This window comes from Phyllobates terribilis, unplaced genomic scaffold (genome assembly GCF_046119375.1).
Source record: "Phyllobates terribilis strain yellow unplaced genomic scaffold, ASM4611937v1 Scaffold_9__5_contigs__length_417890890, whole genome shotgun sequence".
NCBI lineage: Eukaryota > Metazoa > Chordata > Amphibia > Anura > Dendrobatidae > Phyllobates > Phyllobates terribilis.
The window spans coordinates 380,035,301-380,059,252 of record NW_027362769.1 but is presented as its reverse complement, the minus strand read 5'-3'; the positions used below and the strand labels follow the sequence as shown (position 1 = coordinate 380,059,252).

General features: G+C 53.8%; 1 protein-coding gene across 1 annotated transcript; it reads right to left on the bottom strand.

Annotated features, from left to right (window-relative positions):
- Positions 1-1,576: 1,576 nt before the first annotated feature.
- FLII (FLII actin remodeling protein) lies at positions 1,577-23,656 on the bottom strand. Its single transcript, XM_073648471.1, has 30 exons — positions 23,498-23,656; positions 15,366-15,476; positions 14,800-14,871; positions 14,614-14,694; positions 14,040-14,125; positions 13,120-13,281; positions 12,930-13,033; positions 12,662-12,837; positions 12,183-12,340; positions 12,018-12,102; positions 11,781-11,937; positions 11,547-11,683; positions 11,110-11,322; positions 10,631-10,810; positions 10,455-10,537; positions 10,125-10,199; positions 9,961-10,044; positions 9,545-9,716; positions 9,327-9,431; positions 5,274-5,465; positions 4,993-5,181; positions 4,727-4,866; positions 4,405-4,645; positions 3,907-4,061; positions 3,763-3,823; positions 3,552-3,680; positions 3,367-3,473; positions 3,055-3,160; positions 2,903-2,968; positions 1,577-2,317 (listed from the first exon to the last, which is right to left on the bottom strand). Exons 1-30 carry the CDS (start codon positions 23,558-23,560, stop codon positions 2,183-2,185), a joined length of 3,825 nt encoding a protein of 1,274 aa, XP_073504572.1. The 5' UTR covers positions 23,561-23,656; the 3' UTR covers positions 1,577-2,182.
- Between the last annotated feature and the right edge of the window lie 296 nt (positions 23,657-23,952).

The following is a 23,952-nucleotide window of genomic DNA, read 5'->3' as shown; positions in this document are numbered from 1 at the left end:
ATGGCAGCGTTCTGCTGCGATCCAGCCTGTCATGTCAATGTAGCAGAGCTGGAGCCGTCGTGGGAACCATGGAAAGGTAAGGATGAGGTAGCTTTATTATTTTACTTTTATTGCAGGAGATCATTGGCTTCAGCTGGAATGGGCGTGATGGTAAGTATGGTTTAATTTAGAACAATAAAGAATTGTGTGTTTATTTCAATTAAAGGACTTTATTCTGGGTGTTTGTGTTTTTTTTTTAACTTTGACTATGGGGTTAGTAATGGGGGTGTCTTATAGACGCCTCTCCATTACTAACCTGGGCTTGATGTCAGCTGGCATTATAAGCGGACATCAACCCCAGCCCTATTACCCCACTGCCACCGCTACAGGGCAGTGGGAAGAGCGAGGCTAAGTGCCAGAATTGGTGCATCCTATGGATGCGCCATTTCTGGGGCGGCTGACGGCTGGTGTTTCTAGCCTGGGAGGGGGCCAATATTCATGGCACCCTTCCTGGGCTATTAATATCAGCCCCCAGCTGTCTGCCTAGCCTTTGCTAGCTAGATAGGGGGGACTCCACGTCATTTTTTTTGGGGTCCCCCATTTTAATAGCTAGTAAAGGCTATGTATTCAGCTGGGGGCTGATATTAGTAGCCTGGGAAGCTCCGTGCGTATTACCCCCTTCCCAGGCTTCAAACATCTGCCCCAGCCGTCTGCTTAACCTCCGCTAGAGCCTAAAATTAAGGGGAACCCCACGCCAATTTTTTTTTTAATAAATCCTTTATTTTAACACTAAATGACAAGTACAGTAATCAACACTATCACTGTACTTCTTATATATGTGACTGACATGTTTCTATCTATCTAATCTATGTGTGATTCTCTATTCCTTCTATTCTAAATTGTCGGGTACAGATGCTGAATTGCCGGCCGGCTTTTTTAAAGAGACAGTGCATGAACACACTATTTTTTTTTTTTTAATAAATCCTTTACACTAAATGACAAGTACAGTAAGCAACACTGTCACTGTACTTCATATATATGTGACTGACATGTTTCTATCTATCTAATGATGCTCTATTCTTTCTGTTCTAAATTGTCGGGTTCCGGTGTATGCCGCTGATGAATTGCCGGCTTTTCATGTAATACATTCTACATTATTCTTAGTTGTTTTCCTTCATGTAGAATTAACCTACAAGGAAAGAAAGGGTTTATTTTTATTCCGATATTTGTGTCCCATTGACTTGCATTGGTTTCCGGCATCGGAATCGGCGATATCCGATATTTTTTGGGTATCGGTCAGTTCCAATATTTCCCGATATCGGAAGGTATCGCTCAACACTACTGTTTACACATTAGATTTGTAGTTTTCTTTGAGACTACATTGTCTTCATTCAGAGGGTTTTTCTCGCACGGTCACCCACCGCTGATCATGTGCGCAGCCGGCCGGTATCACAGACATCCTCATCTAATCACTAGTCCAGGTCCGGCATAGCGGGCAGCTGTGCATTGGGGTGGGGGTCACATCCTCAGCGCCTCTCAGCAGAGGACCCCTCTATCATTTATCAGATAAATCACCTGTCTATAACACCGCACTGCGTTATTTGAAAGTGAAGTGCAAATTTTATTAAAATATATAAAGCTCATACAGTAAAAGTCTATTCCCTCCCCCCGACTGTAGGGTCATCGGCCTCCTTTCGTGGACGCTGGGGACTGTAGTCTTGTCCGGGGGGCCACTGTTACATGGATTAGAGCCTTCTCCAGGAAGACTGGGGCAGATAACCCCTGTGATCTGCACATGGCTCGTACTGTGGTAACAAACCACTAAGTTAAGTGATAATCTACAGTTATTACGATGCATGCCCCCCCTTCCATCAGCAGTGCTATGGTTGCTGCTGCGGCCCCTGTTGGCATAGTGGAGGTAGTGCGGACCCGGACGTGACCTGCACCATTTGGAAGAAACATTGTCCTTAGTGTGCAACCACACCCCAACCGGTATTAACCCTTAACACTGTAGAAATGGAGTCACAGAAGAGAAGCTAGCAGTAGTGCAGTCATGGCGGCCGTAGTTCTTTCCCAGCAGTTGTACAGTAAAGAGTTGGCCAGGAAGTATTAAATATATTAACATCCTCTGTGTGAGCGCTGCCCCTTGGGTAAAGCAGCCAGTGCTGCGCAGGAACAAGGTCCATGTTGCTTTTGGATTGGACTAAGCTGGCGGCTTGCGAAAGGCCCCCCAGGCGTGAAAGCAGCGAGTGAAGGCGTGAGGCTCGTTTCCCTTTCTGACCAGGCGAAGTTTCCGAGGACGATCGGGATCCTTTGCTCTCATGTGCTGGATGTAAACCTGTAGAGAGAACGCTTAGATAAGGCGTACAGCATAGCAAAGTTTAGCTGGGTCACAATACAAACCCTTTTTATCTGTCAGCTCTCCTCTCACAGTACTGTCACCTCTGCTGTACTTGCCTTCCTCCACATTGCATGGCTGGGTCAGTAGTCACACTTATGAGCACAACAGACATTATGTTTGACTCAACTCCAGACAGGCAGTACAGAAGAGGTAACAGTGCTATGAGAAGAGAACTGATCCAAAGGTATTGTAATGCGGCACAGCTAAACTCAGCTGTGCTGCAGCTCCCACAGCGACCTTAACTGAACGATGTTAGTTAGATGCACTTTCTAATCATGTAGGTGGTTAGACCAGAGCTTCATTTGGAAAGCTCAGCACCACTGTAGACTATGCTTCCCCGATTATGTACTCTTCTAATCACCAGACCACTGCAACCAATCACAGGCTACAGGGGTGCTGCAACTTCAGAATGGGGCACAGACCCCACTTCTGGAGCGCCCTGCGCTAGGATTTTGCAGCAGATTAGTCCATGGTGTAAAGTGACTCAGTGTGTCGGAAGAGCAGACCGCGGGGGCAACCTACCTGACATGCCTTCAGGCTGAGCTTTATCTCCACCTGGCTGGTCTGACTCCCGACCCACATATAGACCTGTGGATAAAGGAAGTATTAGGAAGAACCCAGGTTCGTACCCCATCCCAGGACACGGCCTTCATCCTCGTTGTGCCCTTGCTCACCTCGATGCCATTGTCCAGGAGCATGATGTCATCGTCGGCGAGGTCGTCCTGACAGAAGTCGGAGCATTTTTCAGACACCGAGAAGTAGCCCTTCTCATTGGAGCACCTGCGTGAAAGGGTTAATTACACATCAAGAAAATGTCTAATGTTGCATTATCTTATACGGCCTCTCTCCGGTAACTATTAGCGCTGCTGCAGGAAGCCAGAATCCGATCATTGATGATCGGAAGATGGCGACTCCGAGCTCGGTGTAATGGGCTAATTGATACGACGTGACTGAAGTAGAGGATGCCATCTTGTCTGACCACGTACCTGAATAACCGAGAGAACTTCATATACTCAGCATCCTCATCGTAGGACTTCTGGCCCCCGATGCCAACCCAGAAAAAATTCTCCGGTTCTTCTCCTTCATCTATAACCTAACGGACAGAAGAAAGCTTTATCAGTCGCGTCCAAAATCATCAGAGACCCCCAAAACTTGCCCTCGAACATCGCACCTGTTTACTATACGTGTCGTCGAACATGGTGTTCATGATGTCCTCGGCCAGCTTTGCCTCGTCGGGGTCTGCGGCCCGCCCTACCCAGGTGTACACAATGCCCTGGTTATCGGTGCTTTCAAAGGGGACCTGAAAGATACAGGCGGGTGAGGAGGAGGGAATGGGGAGAGGGGTCTGGAGGACACGCAATGGCCACCTGCCGGGGACTCACCTTCAGGAGGAAGCAAAACTCCGAATTCAGCAAACTGCAGTCTGTGTTGATCTGGATGACCCTGCGGGGGTTAGAAGAGAGATTTGTACGAGCGGTGGGACATGTAAGGAGGTCTTCGTGTCTGCCATATTGTTGAGTCCTCACCTGGTGCACAGCGAGCTCCCATTAGTCCTCATGTGGTAGAGGTTGGGCTGCAGCCCCGCGTCCCTCGTCTTCCTTTTCCCTTTGTGAATGATGAACTTTCTCTTGAAGTGAGAGAGGAATTTAGCGTTTTCTTGCTGCTGCGTCATCCTGACGACCTAAGAAAGGGGAGAACAGAAGGATAAGGCTTAAAGGAATTGTACAGGATAGGCGATAACTTGCTGCTGAGCAGAGGTCCGACCGCTGGGGCCAACACCGACTGGTAAGGATGCAAAATGGCGCAACAGGTGGGATGACTGATCGTCACTCTATGTTCTCTATGGGGCGGCCAAAAGAAGCGGGTAGCTCTTAGATGCCCCATAGGGAATGGATGGATCGGCCGTCAAATGTGCACCAACGAGGATAAGAGTTCCCCATTCGGGTGATCAGCGCAGAGTCAGACCCCATTAATCGACAACCCCCTTTAATCTGAAACCAGTCAGCATTGATATAAGGAGTTACCTCCAACTTCCCCGGGAAAAGGCTTTCAAACTTCTTCTGCAGACTGAAGGTGAAGGTCAGCCATCCCATGTTGGAGGCCTCCCGTCCCTGCCAGAAGTAAACCACACACTGGAAGTCCTCCTCCGGCTGCTTCTCCTCATCCTCTTCCTCCTCCTCTTCGTCTCCGTCTTCGTTGATCTTCCTCTTCTTGCTTTGCTGCTGTTCTTCCTCTTCTTCGTCACGTTCTACCGGAATCCAATACCTGAAGGTACAAAGTAGACATGAGCTCCTGCCGTGACCCCAGACTGTGCTCACCGACCATATACATCGCCCCCACAAATACCTGCAGAGGAACACGTAGCAATCTTCCGTGTGGAAGTGGCCAAAGTCTTCCTCTGGTAGACGGGCAAACTTCTTCCCCTCAAGAACAAATCCCTCCATCCCATCCAGATCTTCGTTCCACTCCTCCGTCAGCTGCTCAGCCTGCGAGACAAAGGGAACACATCGATTGCTCATCTGGATTGTGCGGCTCGCCAGTTTGCTGGAGGTTGTAGTTCCACACCTGACAAACTCGTCTAGACGTCAGATGGCTCATAAGGAAGTTCTCACCTCTGAGGCCGGCATTGGAGGCTGGCGAGGCAGGAAGAGCGCGGTGAGGTCAGCCTTCATCTGGTCCTTCTTTTCGGCATCTTTCTTCACCTTGCCCTGCAGCCCCCCGCTGTGCTCCACGCTCTCCGCGTTCCTGGTGTAATCCACCTTCAGGACGTCGTCCCAGTTTCTAAACTTGGATTTGAACACCTAGAAAAAGTAAATGAATAAAGGAGGTTCCCACTGCTCAGAATAAGGGCGGAGAAGGGGTTGGCTGCAGTCGGCCATGTTGGCTTCTGTACCTGACACTCTGTGCCCTCCAGGTTTCGGATCACCATGGAGTGTTTGGGTCGGTGCAGCATCCCGCACAGCTCCTGCCCGAGCTTCAGAGCGGCCGCTCTCACCAGCCGAGAAGACTTCCTTCCAATCCAGATGAATATGTCGGTGTGACAGTCCAAGATGTAGACGGACTTAGTGTCCAGCAGACTCTGAAGCTACAGGGAAGGAAGCAACGACGATATATACCTATATACCACCATCATGGTGCAGTATATAGAGAATGTGTCCCGTGCGGTGCAGTATATAGAGAATGTGTCCCGTGTGGTGTAGTGTATAGAGGATGTGTCCCGTGCGGTGCAGTATATAGAGGATGTGTCCTGTGTGGTTTAGTGTATAGAGGATGTGTCCCGTGTGGTTTAGTGTATAGAGGATGTGTCCTGTGTGGTGTAGTATATAGAGGATGTGTCCCGTGTGATGTAGTATATAGAGGATATGTCCCGTGCGGTGCAGTATATAGAGGATGTGTCCCGTGTGGTGCAGTATATAGAGGATGTGTCCTGTGTGGTGTAGTATATAGAGGATGTGTCCCGTGTGATGTAGTATATAGAGGATGTGTCCTGTGTGGTTTAGTGTATAGAGGATGTGTCCCGTGTGGTTTAGTGTATAGAGGATGTGTCCCGTGTGATGTAGTATATAGAGGATGTGTCCTGTGTGGTGTAGTATATAGAGGATGTGTCCCGTGTGATGTAGTATATAGAGGATGTGTCCTGTGTGGTGTAGTATATAGAGGATGTGTCCCGTGTGATGTAGTATATAGAGGATGTGTCCTGTGTGGTTTAGTGTATAGAGGATGTGTCCCGTGTGGTTTAGTGTATAGAGGATGTGTCCTGTGTGGTGTAGTATATAGAGGATGTGTCCCGTGCGGTGCAGTATATAGAGGATGTGTCCCGTGCGGTGCAGTATATAGAGGATGTGTCCCGTGTGGTTTAGTGTATAGAGGATGTGTCCCGTGCGGTGCAGTATATAGAGGATGTGTCCCATGGGGTGCAGTACAGTGGGTACGGAAAGTATTCAGACCCCTTTAAATTTTTCACTCTTTGTTTCATGCTCATATTTAAGTCACATGCTGTCCATTTCCTTGTCATCCTCCTTGAGATGGTTCTACTCCTTCATTTGAGTCCAGCTGTGTTTAATTAAACTGATTGCCTATCCAAATCAAGTCCTCACACCTGTCTATATAAGACCCCACAGCTCACAGTGCATGTCAGACCAAATGAGAATCATGAGCTCAAAGGAACTGTCCAAGGAGCTCAGAGACAGAATTGTGGCAAGGCACAGATCTGGCCAAGGTTACAAAAGAATTTCTGTATTACTCAAGGTTCCTAAGAGCACAGTGGCACAGTACAGAGATATCCTGGATGACAACCTCTTCCAGAGTGCTCTGGACCTCAGACTTGGCCGAAGGTTCACCTTCCACCAAGACAATGACCCTAAGCACACAGCTAAAATAACAAAGGAGTGTCTTCAGAACAACTCTGTGACCATTCTTGACTGGCCCGGCCAGAGCCCTGACCTAAACCCAATTGAGCATCTCTGGAGAGACCTGAAAATGGCTGTCCACCAACGTTCACCATCCTACCTGACGGAACTGGAGAGGATCTGCAAGGAAGAATGGCAGAGGATCCCCAAATCCAGGTGTGAAAAACTTGTTGCATCATTCCCAAGAAGACTCATGGCTGTACTAGCTCAAAAGGGGGCTTCTACTCAATACTGAGCAAAGGGTCTGAATACTTACGGCCATGTGATATTTCACTTTTTCTTTTTTTAATAAATTTGCAAAAATTTCTACATTTCTGTTTTTTTTTTTCAGTCAAGATGGGGTGCAGAGTGTACTTTAAGGAGAAAAAAAAATCAACTTTTTTTTTACCAAATGGCTGCAATGAAACAGAGTGAAAAATTTAAAGGGGTCTGAATACTTTCTGTACCCACTGTATATAGAGGATGTGTCCCATGCGGTGTAGTATATAGAGGATGTGTCCCATGCGGTGTAGTATATAGGGGATGTGTCCCGTGCGGTGTAGTATATAGGGGATGTGTCCCGTGCGGTGTAGTATATAGAGGATGTGTCCCATGCGGTGTAGTATATAGGGGATGTGTCCCGTGCGGTGTAGTATATAGAGGATGTGTCCCATGCGGTGTAGTATATAGGGGATGTGTCCCGTGCGGTGCAGTATATATAGAGGATGTGTCCCGTGCGGTGCAGTATATATAGAGGAGGTGTCGGCTCTGCTGTGCGGCGTAGTATATATACAGGAGGTGTCGGCTCTGCTGTGCGGCGTAGTATATATATATATATAGAGGAGGTGTCGGCTCTGCGGTGCAGTATATATAGAGGAGGTGTCGGCTCCGCTGTGCGGCGTAGTATATATAGAGGAGGTGTCGGCTCTGCGGTGCAGTATATATAGAGGAGGTGTCGGCTCCGCTGTGCGGCGTAGTATATATAGAGGAGGTGTCGGCTCTCCGGTGTAGTATATATAGAGGAGGTGTCGACTCTGGTGTGCGGCATAGTATATATAGAGGAGGTGTTGGCTCTGCGGTGCAATATATATAGAGGAGGTGTCGGCTCCGCTGTGCGGCGTAGTATATATAGAGGAGGTGTCGACTCTGGTGTGCGGCATAGTATATATAGAGGAGGTGTCAGCTCTGCGGTGCAGTATATATAGAGGAGGTGTCGGCTCCGCTGTGCGGCGTAGTATATATAGAGGTGTCAGCTCTGCGGTGCAGTATATATAGAGGAGGTGTCGGCTCCGCTGTGCGGCGTAGTATATATAGAGGAGGTGATGGCTCTGCGGTGCAGTATATATAGAGGAGGTGTCGGCTCTGCTGTGCGGCGTAGTATATATACAGGAGGTGTCAGCTCTGCTGTGCGGCGTAGTATATATACAGGAGGTGTCGGCTCTGCTGTGCGGCGTAGTATATATATAGAGGAGGTGTCGGCTCTGCGGTGCAGTATATATAGAGGAGGTGTCGGCTCCGCTGTGCGGCGTAGTATATATAGAGGAGGTGTCAGCTCTGCGGTGCAGTATATATATAGGAGGTGTCGGCTCCGCTGTGCGGCGTAGTATATATAGAGGAGGTGTCGGCTCTCCGGTGTAGTATATATAGAGGAGGTGTCGACTCTGGTGTGCGGCATAGTATATATAGAGGAGGTGTCGGCTCTGCGGTGCAATATATATAGAGGAGGTGTCGGCTCCGCTGTGCGGCGTAGTATATATAGAGGAGGTGTCGGCTCTCCGGTGCAGTATATATAGAGGAGGTGTCGACTCTGGTGTGCGGCATAGTATATATAGAGGAGGTGTCAGCTCTGCGGTGTAGTATATATAGAGGAGGTGTCGGCTCCGCTGTGCGGCGTAGTATATATAGAGGTGTCAGCTCTGCGGTGCAGTATATATAGAGGAGGTGTCAGCTCCGCTGTGCGGCGTAGTATATATAGAGGAGGTGATGGCTCTGCGGTGCAGTATATATAGAGGAGGTGTCGGCTCTGCTGTGCGGTGTAGTATATATAGAGGAGGTGTCGGCTCTGCTGTGCGGTGTTGTATATATAGAGGAGGTGTCGGCTCTGCTGTGCGGTGTTGTATATATAGAGGAGGTGTCGGCTCTGCTGTGCAGTGTTGTATATATAGAGGAGGTGTCGGCTCTGCTGTGCGGTGTTGTATATATAGAGGAGGTGTCGGCTCTGCTGTGCGGTGTTGTATATATAGAGGAGGTGTCGGCTCTGCTGTGTGGTGTAGTATATATAGAGGAGGTGTCGGCTCTGCTGTGTGGTGTAGTATATATAGAGGAGGTGTCGGCTCTGCTGTGCGGTGTAGTACACAGAGGAGGTGTCGGCTCTGCTGTGCTGTGTAGTACATATAGAGGAGGTGTCGGCTCTGCTGTGCGGTGTAGTATATATAGAGGAGATGTCGGCTCTGCTGTGCGGTGTAGTATATATAGAGGAGGTGTCGGCTCTGCTGTGTGGTGTAGTATATATCGAGGAGGTGTCGGCTCTGCTGTGCCGTGTAGTGCGACGTTCTCACCAGCCTCATCTCCGGCACGAGATCGATCTTCGGCCTCTTTTTATGCTCCACGCAGATCTTGTAGTTAATCTGTGGCAGCTCCAGATAACCCAGACCCAGTCCAACCTGCAGGGGGCAACACAGATGACTTATTAGGCAGCTTACATGGGATTGTGCAGCCGCCTGGACAGCTACAGTGTGACGCAGTAACTTCTGTGATTCACGTCCTGGGCAGATACCTTATAAAGTTTGGGACGCAGTGGCTGGAAGTCGTCGGGTACCCAAGGTCTGATCTCATCCGGCTGTCCCCCCAACACTTCCCAGAACTCCGGGGTCTCCTGCTCATCTGTCAGCAGTATGATCTCCGCCTTACCTTTCCGTTCATTCTTGTTGATCTTCTCGGCAAAAAGCCTAGAAAAGAAAAAAAGATTGTGGAAAAGAAAGAAAACTCCTGACAGTGGGCCGCAAAACATCCACAGAACTATACGGGCAGGACTGTACGCCCCCTGCTGGCAGCATGAACAGGAAAGCTAGATCACATTCATTTTTGTATTATATGCTGCCATCTAGTGGCCAACACAGAACACACACTGATCAAACTGAGTGTAAGTTCCTGATGAGACGCTCAGTGAGCGATCACGGCCCGAGCACGTACCTGGCTTTGGTCGTGTTGCTGAGCGAGGCTTGTGCTCCTCTCCAGATGTAAATCTCCAGACCGTGGTCCAGGAGGAAGACGTACCTGAAAGAGAAAAAATGTCAGATCCGCGGGCCCTGAGCCTTCCAATGATAAAGTCATTACTAAGAGGTGAAGGCCCTGACCGGGGGTCCAGAGACAAGCCCTTTAATGGCACAGGCTCCAGGCGGATGTTTTTCTTGCCATAAATTCTGTAGAGTCTGGAGGGAGAGAAAAAACACAGGAAATGTCAATCTGTGCTTATAAGAATAGCGCCTCCACCTGGTCACAATCATGTACATCCTATTAATAGGTGCTGAGCTGCAGAACCCATTGCACCGTGTACGGAGCTGTAGTGCAAGCCTGTGTACACAGCACATCTCGTGGTGGCGACAGGCCCCACCGATCTGATAGCTTGAGTCCTGGACAAACCCTTAAACTGCTTCCCTGCACAGGAACAACAGTGCTGCCCCCACCTGGTGATGTACTGCGAGTCCTCCACTGTGTAGAAGCCGCTGGCTGAACCTCCTTCGATGTAAGAAATCTCGTTCTCAAACACCTAAAAAGGGGGAAAAAAAAAAGTTTAAAAACAAACTTTTTTTTTTTTTTTTTTAAATTCTTAGAAAATTTCTTTGTCTTGCCATTTTCTCACCTGACTGAACTCTTCGCTCTCGTCACCCATCTCCTCCCGGATGGTGCGGCACTCGGCTCCCAGGTAGTTGCGCAGATTCACGGCATGGATGGCGGAGCAGGCCTTCTTATCCAGCGAGGCCTCCTGGCCGATCCAGTAATAAATCTCCCAGTGCAGACCACCGTTATCATCCAGGAAAGTCTAAAGGGGGGAAAGAAGAAATCATGTAGGATGGGCGATTGTGATTCGGGGTGCATGACCGAAAGAGAGAAGGCAAGGATTCTGGATCGCAAAAATCCATTGATAAAGGGTAACTCCCATCTCAGACATTTATGGATGGATGGGCACGGCTCAGTGATGTTCTCCCATAGACACCGATGGAGAGAGCTGCACATGAGACAGGGGGTCCTCCTTTGAGCTTAGTGGGTCCCCGTAGACATGTATGGCCCGGCTGGGAATAATGGATGTGTAATGTGCAGGTAACACAGGCGTTTCCTCACCTTCAGCACAATGTAGCAGTCGGCCTCGTAGAACTTCCCATGTAAAGCCTCGTCCACCTGGATGGGGATAAAGTTCTCGATCTGCCAGGCAGTGATACCCGGGATCTGTCCTACGTCCTCAGTGAAGAACTCGGAATAATCCAAATGCGGCTTCTCCAGCCCCTGATCCCACCGCCGGGTCTTCAGATCAGTGTATCTCATGTCACCGTTCTCCTGCACAGAAACAATGAGAAATCAAAGGAGAAAGAGGTAATAAAAATACAAAAAAAGCTCAAACTACACTGCAAAGACATAAGGAAATATACCGGGACCTTCAGGTAAGCGGGCACAGTACGGACCCATGGGTGCAGTGATATAGTCAATATTTTACTGTGGATTGAGCAGTAAATTAGGCAGCCGTGCGGCCACTTGGAGGAGGTCTGGTCACTTGCGCTCACCTGTATCTTCTTGTTCTTCTCTTCAGCCACATCAGACATCCCCTTCAGCACCTGCTTGGCCTGGTCGTCCTTGGCGGAGTCCTTGCGTCGCCTCAGACGCATCTTCCTGGCGGAGGAATCCTTCGTTGCGCTCCCAGCTGAAAGGATAGATACGATCACGTCATGGCGTAAACCCTGCCGTCGATCAGCCCATTACGGACCGAAAGGTGAAACACACTGGGGAGGTCCACTTACTGCCCGCAGCGGCTGCAGCAGCAGCGACTGTAGCCGGGGACGCCCCCGCCAGGCGTAACTGGTTCTGCAAGGAGAAGTCGATGTTGTAGAACTCAGAGGTGCGGTCCATGGGTTTGGGTGGCATCACGAGGCTTGGGTTCTCCCTAACATCCAGAATCTGGAAGAAAATAAATAAATAATGTATTAAACCAGAGACAAATGAGGCAAGAAGACAGGACAGGCGGCTGCGACACTTACCTCCAAGTCTGGCAAGAAGTGGATGGCCTCTGGCAACGTGACCAGGCGGTTTTTATTTAGGACCAGCTTCCGTAATTTACCAGATCTGAATAGGACAGATAGGATCCATTAACCCTTGATGGCCCCGCAGTTACTCCCTGGATCCCCTATAGATGGCTGCATTACCTGCACAGACTCTCCGGGACGAGCTCCAGGTTATTGTTAGATGCCATGAATTCCTCCAGATTGCTCAGTTTCCCTATTCCGGACGGGATCCCATCGAAGTCCAGCTTGTTGGAGTTTAGGTAGAGTTTCTTCAGCTTGGATAATTTACAGATCGCAGACTGGAAGCATGGAAGCAGAGAATAAGCGCATGGCCTAAGCATTAAAGGGTATTTACCCATCATCTTTCCAAAAGATGGGACTGATCCTGTGGACTGAGCTCTGAAATGCCCCATTCCTTGCTTTTGGGAATGACAGTAAAGCACTCGGCTGCCATCCTAGCAGACTCACAGGTAGAAGTCCACATGTGCGACCTATGGGACGTTTCAGATCCCCATTCCTGGGATTGGGGAGGGTCCCAGCTGTCCATATCCACAATATGTCACCTGTCCCTTGGATCAGTGATGACTTTTAATGATTGCATCCCGATACCTGAAACATACCGGAAGTGAAGTCAGCTGGTTGCGGGAGAGGTTGAGGGTCTCGAGTTGGGTCCACTGATCGATGCACAGAGAGAGTTCGGAGATTTGGTTGCTACTGAGGTTCAGGCGTTTCAGGTTGGCCAGTGTATACAGGCACTCCGGCACCCGGGTCAGGTCGTTCATAGACAAGTCTACATCTGTAAGAAATATTCCCACCATAAGGCTGCACACTTGGCGGAGGTCATATCCCCCCTAACACACGCTCAGTGCCCAGATGCCAGCTGCGTACCTGCCAGATTCAGGAGGCCTTCCAAGGACGTGGGCAGATTGCTCTGTGTCCGCTGTGTGTTCTTTACATGCAGAGTCTGCAGGGCGACCATTGCAGGAAGCTGCCTGTTATCAGAACAGAGAAGCGGCGATTAGGAAACGTCACGCCGTTAGTCACCTGTAATACCAGAGGGCTGACGGGGCGTCCAGACCTGAGCTGGGCGTGCATCAGGGGGTTATTATTGAGGATGAGGGTCTGCAGGTGCACCAGCCTCCGCATTTGCGGGGGCAAACTGTCCAGCCTGTTGTCGCTGAGGTCCAGATACAGCAGGTCCGTCAGGTTGATGAACAGCTGATTGGGAATGGTGTCAACGCTGCGGAGGAGGAGAACAGAAAGACGTCACACACTCGCCGATTAAAGGGGCGCTCCAGATTCGTTTTTAGATAAGACGTATAAACAAGTGCCAATCCAATGTCTCGTTTCAGAAAACTCATCGTGGGTTACGGGAGCTATAAAAACAAAACCGAGTATTACTTACCCTCCCCGGGCCCAGCATCGGCTCTCCGACATTACCCGGTCTCCGTTTGTCTACAGTGGTGACGTCACGTAGACAGCTGCAGCCGATCAGTGAGCTCAGCGGCTCGTGCCGTTTACACGTTTGCTGGGTTATTGCAGCCGGGCAGCTTCTCTCTGAAACCTGCATCGTTTCAGGGTTACGTGCACACAGCCGCCATGGTTTGGACAGCATGAATCTCATGTCAGGGTCACTTTATATGATCACCAGAACTGTGCACTTGGGGGACACAAGACCACTCTGCTCAGCCGTCTCCATCAGTGGCATGGTGCAACCTGCGCTCCATTCACCCCCTCAGGCTGTGGGAACAAAGGGGGACACAAGTCCCCCACTACAGCTAAAGTTCTCACCAAAATCCAATGATCCTGTGGACCGGTGATAACTTGTGTGACCCGTTCAGAATGATGGGCTTGTACCCTGCTGCACCCTCCCTACCACCATTATCCATGGACAGCCAGTCTGTGTCCGTGTACCGCCCCCTGATATAACAAGTCACCTCTGGGCTTTCTGGCGGACGTTGGAGAAGCCCCCTAATCCTCTGAATGGAGTCTGCTCACCTGTTATGGCTGAGGTTCAGCACCAGCATGTTCTTAGCATTTTCCAGCTCTCGTGGGCACTCAGTCAGCTGGTTATAACTGAGGTCCTGGAAGGCAAAAATACATTTTTTTTAGCAAATTACTTTCCAGTGGTAGGAAAGTAATGAGAAATAATCAGAGAGATACTATCAGTATATTGGGTTCCACCAGCTCCAGGTCCCTGCACATTCATCACATCCCCATAACGCTGAGGGTGCAGCTGCGGCTACATAGGGTCTCCTAAAGTGCCGATAGGGGGGCTTTGTAGCTGCTGATTACATGCCCCTCTGCTCGCTCAACCTTAGCAGAGCCAGGAGGGGTCGCTGCATCCCTTATGAACCTCTCCTCCTGGCTGTTTTCCTTTACAACTCATTTTATATTTCCTTTTCTGACAGTCCAGAATGTATATTTGGCTGCTGGTCCTTCTGATGGCCACTAGGGGGCACACTAGCAGACTAGTATGTCGCAGTGTGCAGGTTCTTGCCGTGTATGCAGCAAGGAGTCGGATTTGCATCGGCCACTTACGTGGTATTCAACGCGGGCGTTAGTCTCTTACCAGTACGGACAGGTCGTCCAGCTCGAAGATGTCGTCCGGGATCCCAGAATTCTTCAGGCTGTTTGCGCGAGCCACAATAGCCTGGGAAGAGAGGAAAGGGACTAACGAGCCGCACATGGATACAAGCGGACGTGTCAGCAGGGAGGCCGGCCCAGAGGATACCGGGCGCAGGCCAGGGCTACTCACCCGCAGGCAGGGCAGGGATGACAGCTCCCCGTGCAGCGTGGTCAGGCTGTTGTGACTGACTGACAGATGCTCCTGGAGAAGATGAACTCAAGTTATTAATCAAAAAGGTCAAAGCATTGAAACTCTGAACATATAGTCGTGTTCATCCTGATCCTCCTGGTTCTCAAATGGAATAGCAGTAAGTAATACAGAATGAAGAGGACGGCTGCAGGATAAAAAACCAAGAATGGAGGGGAATGGACCAGCATAACTATGGGGAACAAGAGCTGGGTGAGCGCCCCCTATAGGCACAGCGATGGCTGCAGTTACATTATGCTTGTTTAGGAACCAGGATCGGTGATAACTGCTAAGTCACTGGAGGTCCGACGGCCATGATCGATGCTCAAAAAGAGCCGGGGTCGCGATGTGTGACTGACGAATATAACGCAACGCGTGGCTCGACTACTGCCAAAAATCTATAGACTATAGGACAGAGGAGCAGCGCCCGATCCGTGGGGGTCCCGGTAGTCTGACCCCGACCAATGTAGCTGTTCCCATCCAGCATGTAGGGGCCCCCTATATCTCACCAGCTTGTGCAGAGAGGACAGCTCCTCCGGCAGGTAGCACAGCCCGGTCCTGTTCAGCTTCAGCCATCGCAGGCTGGACATCGACCTGACGTGTTCAGGAAAGTATCCGCCCTGGAGAGAGGAAAGCATGGAGGTCAATGGGGGAGACCTGAAGTCAGCATATAGGGGGGGGGGGGGGACGCGCGAGAGAGAGGCGGGGGGGTGACCAGAGAGGGGTGCGGGAAGGGGGGATGGACAGCACCAGAGAGAGGCAGGGGTGGACCGAGAGCTCACACTTTATAACAAACCCTCCCCTGCAGAAGCAAAATTGGTGACGTTTAATACCATCCTAAACTCAGACCACAGATGCACCAGAGCTAGCACAGCGGCGCCCCCCCGAGTCTGTGTGGACACAGCATTCACTGTCAGATACTGAATACCTAGTTTCAGACCTTTCTATGATGTGACGTTCAGGCTGTGACACAGGAGCGGGTGTGATCAGGAGCGATACAGGCGGCTGACGCCTCGTCAGGTGAGGGTTAATGGAGGAGCTAATGACACCGTGGGTGCAATATCAGACACCACAGGGAGGAGAGGTATGGGGGCGCCTGCGGATATCCATCCTGCTCATACAGCGCGGCAAGTGCTCCCCGGAGCTGTGGTTGTAAACCCACAAGTCCCAGCATGTCCTGACACAAACAAACAATCAGGGCATGCTGGGAGTTATAGTTTTATAATAAGAGGGTAGCGATCATAACACGGGGTGGTAACCCAGCCCCATACAATACAGTCAGCATGAGCCATGCTAATAAAACTGCATGTAGCAGAGCCGAGGAGGCACTTGGAGTCCTGTAATGAAGCGACATATAAGCTCAGCCCAAAAACAATAAAAACGGTCAGGAAAGAGTCAGCGGACACCCTGCTGCGTCCATGGTGTGTGTCCATCTACTGCAATGCAGCGTCACAATGTGTCAGCCGGTCGCACTCCAATATTGGGTCAGGATACCATCATTTCAACAACATCTATAGTGAGCTCTTAAAGGGACATGTCAGAGTTTACCAAGTGCAAGGTGTGAGGGGGAGGAGCATGACACCAAAGAGATTCCCCAGTCATGCTCCGCCCCCCTGACCCTGCATCAGATGTAACAATAACAAAGCATCAGCATCTATAGTCAGGCACATAACTACATGTCTCTCTGTACTCCAAGCCTTAAAGGAGTTGTTCATCTTTGGGCATAAATTTTTTTATGTTAAATATATGTATTGGAGTCTAAAAATTAATTTTGTAATTGTGTTTCATTAATAATTTTGCACCAATTTTCATCTCTATCCCTTGAGTGGCATTACTGGCTCCAAACTGAGTTAACTGAGAATCCAGCAGTGAGCCCTTTCTGATCGGCCTTTTATCTGCCTTTTTCTGAGCTTCACTCAGCTGATTTATGACAACATCAAAGTTGAATGTGCAGGAAAACTAAGAGCCTGAGAAAGCAAAACGGCAAAACATTTTTTATGATACCAAATTGCAAAAATTATTTTCAGCCCCAAATACAAATATTTAAGTAAAAAAACAAACAAAAAAATCTCCAAAAGGTGGAGAAACACTGTGACCCAGGTCAGGAAAACCCTTTGCAATAAGAGGCTTGGAGTCAATGTCAGGCAGTCAGTGTCATATGTGGGAGCTCACAATCTAATCCTCTTATCATAGACGCCAGGGAAGCCAAATAGCTGAAGTATGTGCACAGAGTGTGGGAGGGAGCGCAAGAGTCACACAGCGACAGCCCCGCAACCGTGGACAAGCAGACCCCCGCACCCAGGAGTCAGTCATTGGGGGCCACATTCACATTGTTAGCCCAGATTGTGTCGCCCCTTTATGAACAGAAGATATCGGCTCCTCACATGGACCCGGCCCCTCACAGTCAGCAGCTGCCTCTCTCCATCTTCATGGGGCTAAATATAAAGTAGTGACGGCCACAAACAAATCACCGGAGGAGGAGGAGGAGGGGGGAGCAAACTACAACGGATCAGAAATATAGTGGTGAAGAGGTCACAGATACCAGTGTGGTGCTGTAATAGGAGCCACCGGTGTATAACCTCCGGCCCTCCGCTCCCCCCGCTGTAGTATAACCTCCGGCCCCCCGCTCACCCGGTGTAGTATAACCTCCGGCCGCCCGCTCAAGTATTACCTCCGGCCCCCAGTCAAGTATAACCTCCTCCCCCCCCCCCCCCCCCCCCCGGTGTAGTATAACCTCCGTCGTCCCACTCCCCCAGTGTAGTATAACCTCCGTCCCGTCCCCCCACGGTCAAGTATAACCTGCTCCCCCGGTGTAGTATAACTTCCGGCCCCCCACTCACCCGGTGTAGTATAACCTCCGGCCCCCCAGTCAAGTATAACCTCCTTTCCCCCCTGCTCCCCCGGTGTAGTATAACTTCCGGCCCCCCACTCACCCGGTGTAGTATAACCTCCGGCCCCCCAGTCAAGTATAACCTCCTTTCCCCCCTGCTCCCCCGGTGTAGTATAACCTCCGTCGTCCCGCTCCCCCAGTGTAGCATAACCTCCTTCCCGTCCCCCGGTCAAATATAACCTCCTTTCCCCCCCCCGCGGCCCCAGTGTAGTAAAACCTCCCCCCCCCCCCCCCCACTGCCCCGATGTAGTAAAACCTCCGTCCCCCCCCCCCCGCGGCCCCGGTGCAGTAAAACCTCCGTCCCCCCCACTCCCAAGATGCAGTATAACCTCCGGCCCCCCCCCGGTCAAGTATGACCTCCCCCCCCCCCACCGGTGTAGTATAACCTCCGGCCCCCCGGGTCAAGTATGACCTCCTCCCCCCCCCCCCGCTCCCCCCGGTGTAGTATAACCTCCGTACCCCCGCTCCCCCAGTGTAGTATACCCTCGGTCGTCGTCCCCCCGGTCAAGTATAACCTCCTTTTCCCCCCCACCTCACCCGGTGTAGTATAACCTCCGGCCCCCCAGGTCAAGTATGACCTCCTCCCGCCCCCCCCGGTGTAGTATAACCTCTGTCCCCCCGCCCGCTCTCCCAGTGTAGTATAACCTCCGTCCCCCCCGCTCCCCCAGTGTAGTAAAACCTCCGTCCCCCGCGCTGCCCTGGTGTAGTATAACCTCCGTCGTCCCCCCCCCCCCCAGTCAAGTATAACCTCCCCCCCCCCTCGCTGCCCCGGTGTAGTATAACCTCCGCCCCCCCCCCCGCTGCCCCGGTGTAGTATAACCTCCGTCCCCCCCCCCCCCCCAGTCAAGTATAACCCCCCCCCCCGCTGCCCCGGTGTAGTATAACCTCCATCCCCCCCTCCCCGCTGCCCCGGTGTAGTATAACCTCCATCCCCCCCTCCCCGCTGTAGTATAACCTCCGTCGCCCCCCCCGCTGCCCCGGTGTAGTATAACCTCCGCCCCCCCCCCCGCTGCCCCAGTGTAGTATAACCTCCGTGTCCCCCCCCCCCCCCCACTGCCCTGGTGTAGTATAACCTCCGTCGTCCCCCCCCAGTCAAGTATAACCTCCCCCCCCTCGCTGCCCCGGTGTAGTATAACCTCCGCCCCCCCCCCCCCCCCACTGCCCTGGTGTAGTATAACCTCCGTCGTCCCCCCCCAGTCAAGTATAACCTCCCCCCCCTCGCTGCCCCGGTGTAGTATAACCTCCGCCCCCCCCCCCCCCCCCCGCTGCCCCGGTGTAGTATAACCTCCGTCGCCTCCCCCCCCCGCTGTAGTATAACCTCCATCCCCCCCTCCCCGCTGCCCCGGTGTAGTATAACCTCCATCCCCCCCCCCCCCCCCCCCCCCGCGCTGCCCCGGTGTAGTATAACCTCCATCCCCCCCCCCCCCCGCGCTGCCCCGGTGTAGTATAACCTCCGCCCCCCCCCCCCGCTGCCCCGGTGTAGTATAACCTCCGCCCCCCCCCCCCCGCTGCCCCAGTGTAGTATAACCTCCGCCCCCCCACCCCCCCCGCTGCCCCGGTGTAGTATAACCTCCATCCCCCCCTCCCCGCTGCCCCGGTGTAGTATAACCTCCATCCCCCCCTCCCCGCTGCCCCGGTGTAGTATAACCTCCATCCCCCCCTCCCCGCTGCCCCGGTGTAGTATAACCTCCGTCGCCCCCCCCCCCGCTGCCCCGGTGTAGTATAACCTCCGTCGCCCCCCCCCCGCTGCCCCGGTGTAGTATAACCTCCGTCGCCCCCCCCCCGCTGCCCCGGTGTAGTATAACCTCCGTCCCCCCCCCCCCGCTGCCCCGGTGTAGTATAACCTCCGGCCCCTCGCTGCCCCGGTGCAGTATAACCTCCTTCCCCCCCCCACTGCCCCGGTGTAGTATAACCTCCGTCCCCCCAGCCGCTGCCCCGGTGTAGTATAACCTCCGTCCCCCCCGCTGCCCCGGTGCAGTATAACCTCCGTCCCCCCCCGCTGCAGTATAACCTCCGTCCCCCCCCGCTGCAGTATAACCTCCGTCCCCCCCGCTGCCCCGGTGTAGTATAACCTCCGTCCCCCCCCCCCGCTGCCACGATGCAGTATAATCTCCGCCCCCCCCGCTGCAGTATAACCTCCGTCCCCCCCGCTGCCCCGGTGTAGTATAACCTCCGGCCCCCCCGCTGCCCCGGTGTAGTATAACCTCCGCCCCCCCCCCGCTGCCCCGGTGTAGTATAACCTCCGCCCCCCCCCCGCTGCCCCGGTGTAGTATAACCTCCTTTTCCCCCCCGCTGCCCCAATGTAGTATAACCTCCGTCCCCCCCCCCCGCTGCCCCGATGTAGTATAACCTCCGCCCCCCCCGCTGACGCGGTGTAGTATAACCTCCTTTCCCCCCCCGCTGCCCCGGTGTAGTATAACCTCCGGCCCCCCGCTGCCCCAATGTAGTATAACCTCCGCCCCCCCCCCAGCTGCCCCGGTGTAGTATAACCTCCGGCCCCCCCGCTGACGCGGTATAGTATAACCTCCTTTTCCCCCCCGCTGCCCCGGTGTAGTATAACCTCCGGCCCCCCGCTGCCCCAATGTAGTATAACCTCCGCCCTCCCCGGTGTAGTATAACCTCCGGCCCCCCCCCCCCCCCCGCTGCCCCAATGTAGTATAACCTCCGTCCCCCCCGCTGCCCCAATGTAGTATAACCTCCATCCCCCCCCGCTGCCCCAATGTAGTATAACCTCCTTTTCCCCCCCGCTGCCCCGGTGTAGTATAACCTCCGGCCCCCCCGCTGACGCGGTATAGTATAACCTCCGTCCCCCCCGCTGCCCCAATGTAGTATAACCTCCGTCCCCCCCGCTGCCCCAATGTAGTATAACCTCCGTCCCCCCCGCTGCCCCGGTGTAGTATAACCTCCGTCCCCCCGCTGCCCCGGTGTAGTATAACCTCCGGCCCCCCCGCTGACGCGGTGCAGTATAACCTCCGCCCCCCCCCCCCGCTGCCCCAATGTAGTATAACCTCTGTCCCCCCCCGCTGCCCCAATGTAGTATAACCTCCGCCCCCCCCCGCTGCCCCAATGTAGTATAACCTCCGTCTCCCCCCCCGCTGCCCCAATGTAGTATAACCTCCGTCCCCCCCCCCCGCTGCCCCAATGTAGTATAACCTCCGCCCCCCCCCCCCGCTGCCCCAATGTAGTATAACCTCCGCCCCCCCCGCTGACGCGGTGTAGTATAACCTCCTTTTCCCCCCCGCTGCCCCGGTGTAGTATAACCTCCGGCCCCCCGCTGCCCCAATGTAGTATAACCTCCGCCTTCCCCCCGCTGCCCCGGTGTAGTATAACCTCCGGCCCCCCCGCTGACGCGGTATAGTATAACCTCCTTTTCCCCCCCGCTGCCCCGGTGTAGTATAACCTCCGGCCCCCCGCTGCCCCAATGTAGTATAACCTCCGCCCCCCCCCCCCCCCCCGGTGTAGTATAACCTCCGCCCCCCCCCCGCTGCCCCGGTGTAGTATAACCTCCGCCCCCCCCCCGCTGCCCCGGTGTAGTATAACCTCCGGCCCCCCCCCCGCTGCCCCGGTGTAGTATAACCTCCTTTTCCCCCCCGCTGCCCCAATGTAGTATAACCTCCGTCCCCCCCGCTGCCCCAATGTAGTATAACCTCCGTCCCCCCCGCTGCCCCACTGTAGTATAACCTCCGTCCCCCCCGCTGCCCCAATGTAGTATAACCTCCGTCCGCCCCGGTGTAGTATAACCTCCTTTTCCCCCCCGCTGCCCCGGTGTAGTATAACCTCCTTTTCCCCCCCGCTGCCCCGGTGTAGTATAACCTCCGGCCCCCCCGCTGACGCGGTATAGTATAACCTCCGTCCCCCCCGCTGCCCCAATGTAGTATAACCTCCGTCCCCCCCGCTGCCCCGGTGTAGTATAACCTCCGCCCCCCCCCCGCTGCCCCAATGTAGTATAACCTCCGCCCCCCCCCCCCCTGCGTAGTATAACCTCCGGCCCCCCCGCTGACGCGGTATAGTATAACCTCCGTCCCCCCCGCTGCCCCAATGTAGTATAACCTCCGTCCCCCCCGCTGCCCCGGTGTAGTATAACCTCCGCCCCCCCCGCTGCCCCGGTGTAGTATAACCTCCGCCCCCCCCCCCCCGCTGCCCCAATGTAGTATAACCTCCGCCCCCCCCCCCCCTGCGTAGTATAACCTCCGGCCCCCCCGCTGACGCGGTATAGTATAACCTCCGTCCCCCCCGCTGCCCCAATGTAGTATAACCTCCGTCCCCCCCGCTGCCCCAATGTAGTATAACCTCCGTCCCCCCCGCTGCCCCGGTGTAGTATAACCTCCGCCCCCCCCCGCTGCCCCAATGTAGTATAACCTCCGTCTCCCCCCCCCCCGCTGCCCCAATGTAGTATAACCTCCGTCCCCCCCCCCCGCTGCCCCAATGTAGTATAACCTCCGCCCCCCCCCCCGCTGCCCCAATGTAGTATAACCTCCGCCCCCCCCGCTGACGCGGTGTAGTATAACCTCCTTTTCCCCCCCGCTGCCCCGGTGTAGTATAACCTCCGGCCCCCCGCTGCCCCAATGTAGTATAACCTCCGCCTTCCCCCCGCTGCCCCGGTGTAGTATAACCTCCGGCCCCCCCGCTGACGCGGTATAGTATAACCTCCTTTTCCCCCCCGCTGCCCCGGTGTAGTATAACCTCCGGCCCCCCGCTGCCCCAATGTAGTATAACCTCCGCCCCCCCCCCCCCGGTGTAGTATAACCTCCGCCCCCCCCCCGCTGCCCCGGTGTAGTATAACCTCCGCCCCCCCCCCGCTGCCCCGGTGTAGTATAACCTCCGGCCCCCCCCCCGCTGCCCCGGTGTAGTATAACCTCCTTTTCCCCCCCGCTGCCCCAATGTAGTATAACCTCCGTCCCCCCCGCTGCCCCAATGTAGTATAACCTCCGTCCCCCCCGCTGCCCCACTGTAGTATAACCTCCGTCCCCCCCGCTGCCCCAATGTAGTATAACCTCCGTCCCCCCCGGTGTAGTATAACCTCCGTCCCCCCTGCTGCCCCGGTGTAGTATAACCTCCTTTTCCCCCCCGCTGCCCCGGTGTAGTATAACCTCCGGCCCCCCCGCTGACGCGGTATAGTATAACCTCCGTCCCCCCCGCTGCCCCAATGTAGTATAACCTCCGTCCCCCCCGCTGCCCCGGTGTAGTATAACCTCCGCCCCCCCCCCCCCTGCGTAGTATAACCTCCGGCCCCCCCGCTGACGCGGTATAGTATAACCTCCGTCCCCCCCGCTGCCCCAATGTAGTATAACCTCCGTCCCCCCCGCTGCCCCAATGTAGTATAACCTCCGTCCCCCCCGCTGCCCCGGTGTAGTATAACCTCCGCCCCCCCCCCCCCTGCCCCGGTGTAGTATAACCTCCGTCCGTCCCCCCCCCGCTGACGCGGTGCAGTATAACCTCCGTCCGTCCGTCCCCCCCCCGCCGACGCGGTGCAGTATAACCTCGCCTGAGTTTGGTGAATGCCATGAGAACATTACACGCCTGATGCTGACATATGACTGGCGCCTTGGTGCTTCGCCATGGCGACCCTTGGACACATTACAGTATATACACTATGTACACATACACCACAGAACTACATCACTATGTATCCCTGCCTCCATTCTCTCACCACACGGGACCTGATCATAGTTATCACTAGGCCCCTCCCCTAAACTGAGACCTCACTGTCCCTCTGGGGTCTTCTTGGACCCTTCAGTCCCCCTCACTCACCTTAAAGTCATTTCCGCTCAGGTCCACCCCACGGATGAAGGGCAGCACCCCGGTGGCCGCCATGTTCCGGTGCTAGGGAGGGTCGGAGCAGGGAAAGCAGCAGGAAGCACATAAGCCCCGCCCCCTCCGCTCACACAACCCTACACGACGTCCTGTCACTAGCTGTACACACCCTAACCCGGCCACATTCCAGCCCCGCCCTCAAAGGACGGCTGTCACTGGATATGATTGACAGGTGAAGGAGCCAATAAACACATCTATATGTCACTTATTTTTCTCCAGTCCCGCCTTCAGACCCGACATAGCAACCAGTGACGTCAGGGGGAGGTTGCGCGTTGATTGATCCTTGCAGCTTCTATTTTCAGATGAAGACTATTTTTTTTTTTAGTGATTGGTCGATTCTTTCTCCTTTTTATCAGTGATTGGCTGATTCTTATTCACCTCCCCTTTGATTG